The 1918-nt window shown below is 54.1% G+C and overlaps 1 protein-coding gene across 1 annotated transcript; it reads right to left on the bottom strand.

Moving 5' to 3' along the window:
* On the bottom strand, nt 1-704 carry LOC147956822 (6-phosphogluconate dehydrogenase, decarboxylating 1-like). Its single transcript, XM_087537444.1, has one exon. The coding sequence runs from the start codon at nt 697-699 to the stop codon at nt 109-111; it is 591 nt and encodes a 196-aa protein (XP_087393570.1). The 5' UTR covers nt 700-704; the 3' UTR covers nt 1-108.
* Between the last annotated feature and the right edge of the window lie 1214 nt (nt 705-1918).

Here is a 1918-nt window from a genome sequence, read left to right as displayed (position 1 = left end):
CCGCGGAGAGGGCCGTCATCTCCTCGAGGCCCTCCCATTGGCGCTCGTTGTGCGTGTGCATGGAGTCCTCCAGCACACGTGCCATGAGACGGGCCTCCTCCTCCGCTGTCATGCGAGGAGGTGGGGCTGGCGATGGAGATGAGACGGGCCTCGAGGAGTCATGGAGGGGCCATGGCGGGCACCCTCCTCACCTCCGAAAACACCCATCCTGAGGTAGAGGAGTCCATGCTCCTCAATGTACTGGTATGCCTCCAGCGAGCCTCCAGGCATCATGGAGGGGCCATGGCAGGCACCCTCCTCACCTCCGGAAACACCCATCCCGAGGTAGAGGAGTCCACGCTCCTCCATCGCCTTCTCCCTCCTTTCCATGTTCTCATACCACTCGTTTCCTCCGTCAACGATGCAGTCACCCTGCTCCAGGTGTGCCGCGAGCGTTGCGATGGTCTGGTCAACCGTAGCGCCGGCCTTGACAAACATGATGACGACACGTGGCTTCTGAATGGAGTTGACGAAGGATGCAGGGTCATGGAAACCGTAGAGAGGAAGGTTTCCTTCTAGCTTGGCGCGCTGAACGGTCTCATCGACCTTGGAGGTGGTCCTGTTGTAGATAGAGATGGGGAAGCCTTTCTCTGCAATGTTGAGGGCAAGGTTCTGCCCCATGACGGCGAGGCCAGCAAGACCAATTCTGGTGAGAGCCATCTTGTACCTGAAAAAGATATGCACCAAACACAAAGTCAGTTAGATAATTTATTTATGCATGTCTTACTAGAAAGGATAAAAGCCTGTCTATAGAGGCCAAATGATGATGCATATGCACTAGACGCAAGAACAAGCTTCACTCTGACAAATTGTTTGCAGCAAACAGAGGTTCCAGACAGTAGCCAACGGATAACTGAATGTGAGGTTACAAATGTCAATCAGAGTAGATGCAATCAGTATTGGATGCTATGTTCACTGGATAGATGCAGCAGGGCGGACATGTCAAATTCAAATCCATAACCAACTACAACCTACTCTTTTATGGTCTACGGCAACATAGTTCACTAGGAAATCAAAATCGCATCGAACAGCGCCGCCGATTTGATTGAGCGAGCCACATGATGATTTGCTCAATAAACCGATAGTATACTGCAACATAATCCATAGTCCGGGTCAATCAGCCGTGACCCACGAGGCCAAGACAGCGCAGCTCAGGCACAAATCCCATGCTGGCTGCTCAGGAACATACTACAACAGCTACTAGCACTGAGATGCTCAAAACATAGCACAGTTATCATCCAGCGTCGATCATATGGTGGCATGGTTTCAGCTACAGCCACCATCACGCAGAAACAACAAGAAAAAAAGCAGAAAAAAACAGGGTACCCCCGCATTCTCAACTACAGGCTACAGCTACTTGTAGAAACACATGATACAGTAGCTGATGATGCTACCTACAGATGAGCTATGTCCCTGCCTGTCGGGCAATTCATGCTACTGCAGGACCAACTGAAGTAGCATCGCCGTTCTGAGCTTGACTGGCACGTATATGGCGATCTAGCCTAGTGTCGTGGCGGTAGACAGACGCAACCAACGCGAGATTCCCTGGCATGACCCGGTCAAGTAGATTGCTCCCGTCCCATGGATCTGAGGCGGGCACCGTCCAACCCAGCTTCGGCCCCCTACCTACCGCCCGTCCCTAAAAGCAGAAGTAGGAAAAAACTCGGTGACCCGCCTCACGTACCTCGCCGGTGTCGCCTCGATTCCTCTGCCCGCCCCGCCGGAAGCCACGCCCGGGCTGCGATGGAGATCGGGGGGCGAGAGAGGAAGGGGGAGATTCGGGAGGGGGGAGAGTGGCCTGACCTGCCTGCCTTGGATGGGATGAGATCTGCCTGCGCTGCGCGGGTCGAGGGAGAAGGAAGGAGGACGAGCGTGGGAT

This window comes from Triticum urartu, chromosome 7A (assembly GCF_056163025.1).
Source record: "Triticum urartu cultivar PI428250 chromosome 7A, HENAU_Tu73, whole genome shotgun sequence".
NCBI classification, from domain to species: Eukaryota; Viridiplantae; Streptophyta; class Magnoliopsida; order Poales; family Poaceae; genus Triticum; species Triticum urartu.
Note: the sequence above shows the minus strand (reverse complement) of the source record. Positions and strands in the feature narration are given on the sequence as shown.

Bases quoted from the DNA above. Each gene is read 5' to 3' on its own strand.
- LOC147956822 (XM_087537444.1), bottom strand. From the start codon at position 699: ATGGCTCTCACCAGAATTGGTCTTGCTGGCCTCGCCGTCATGGGGCAG.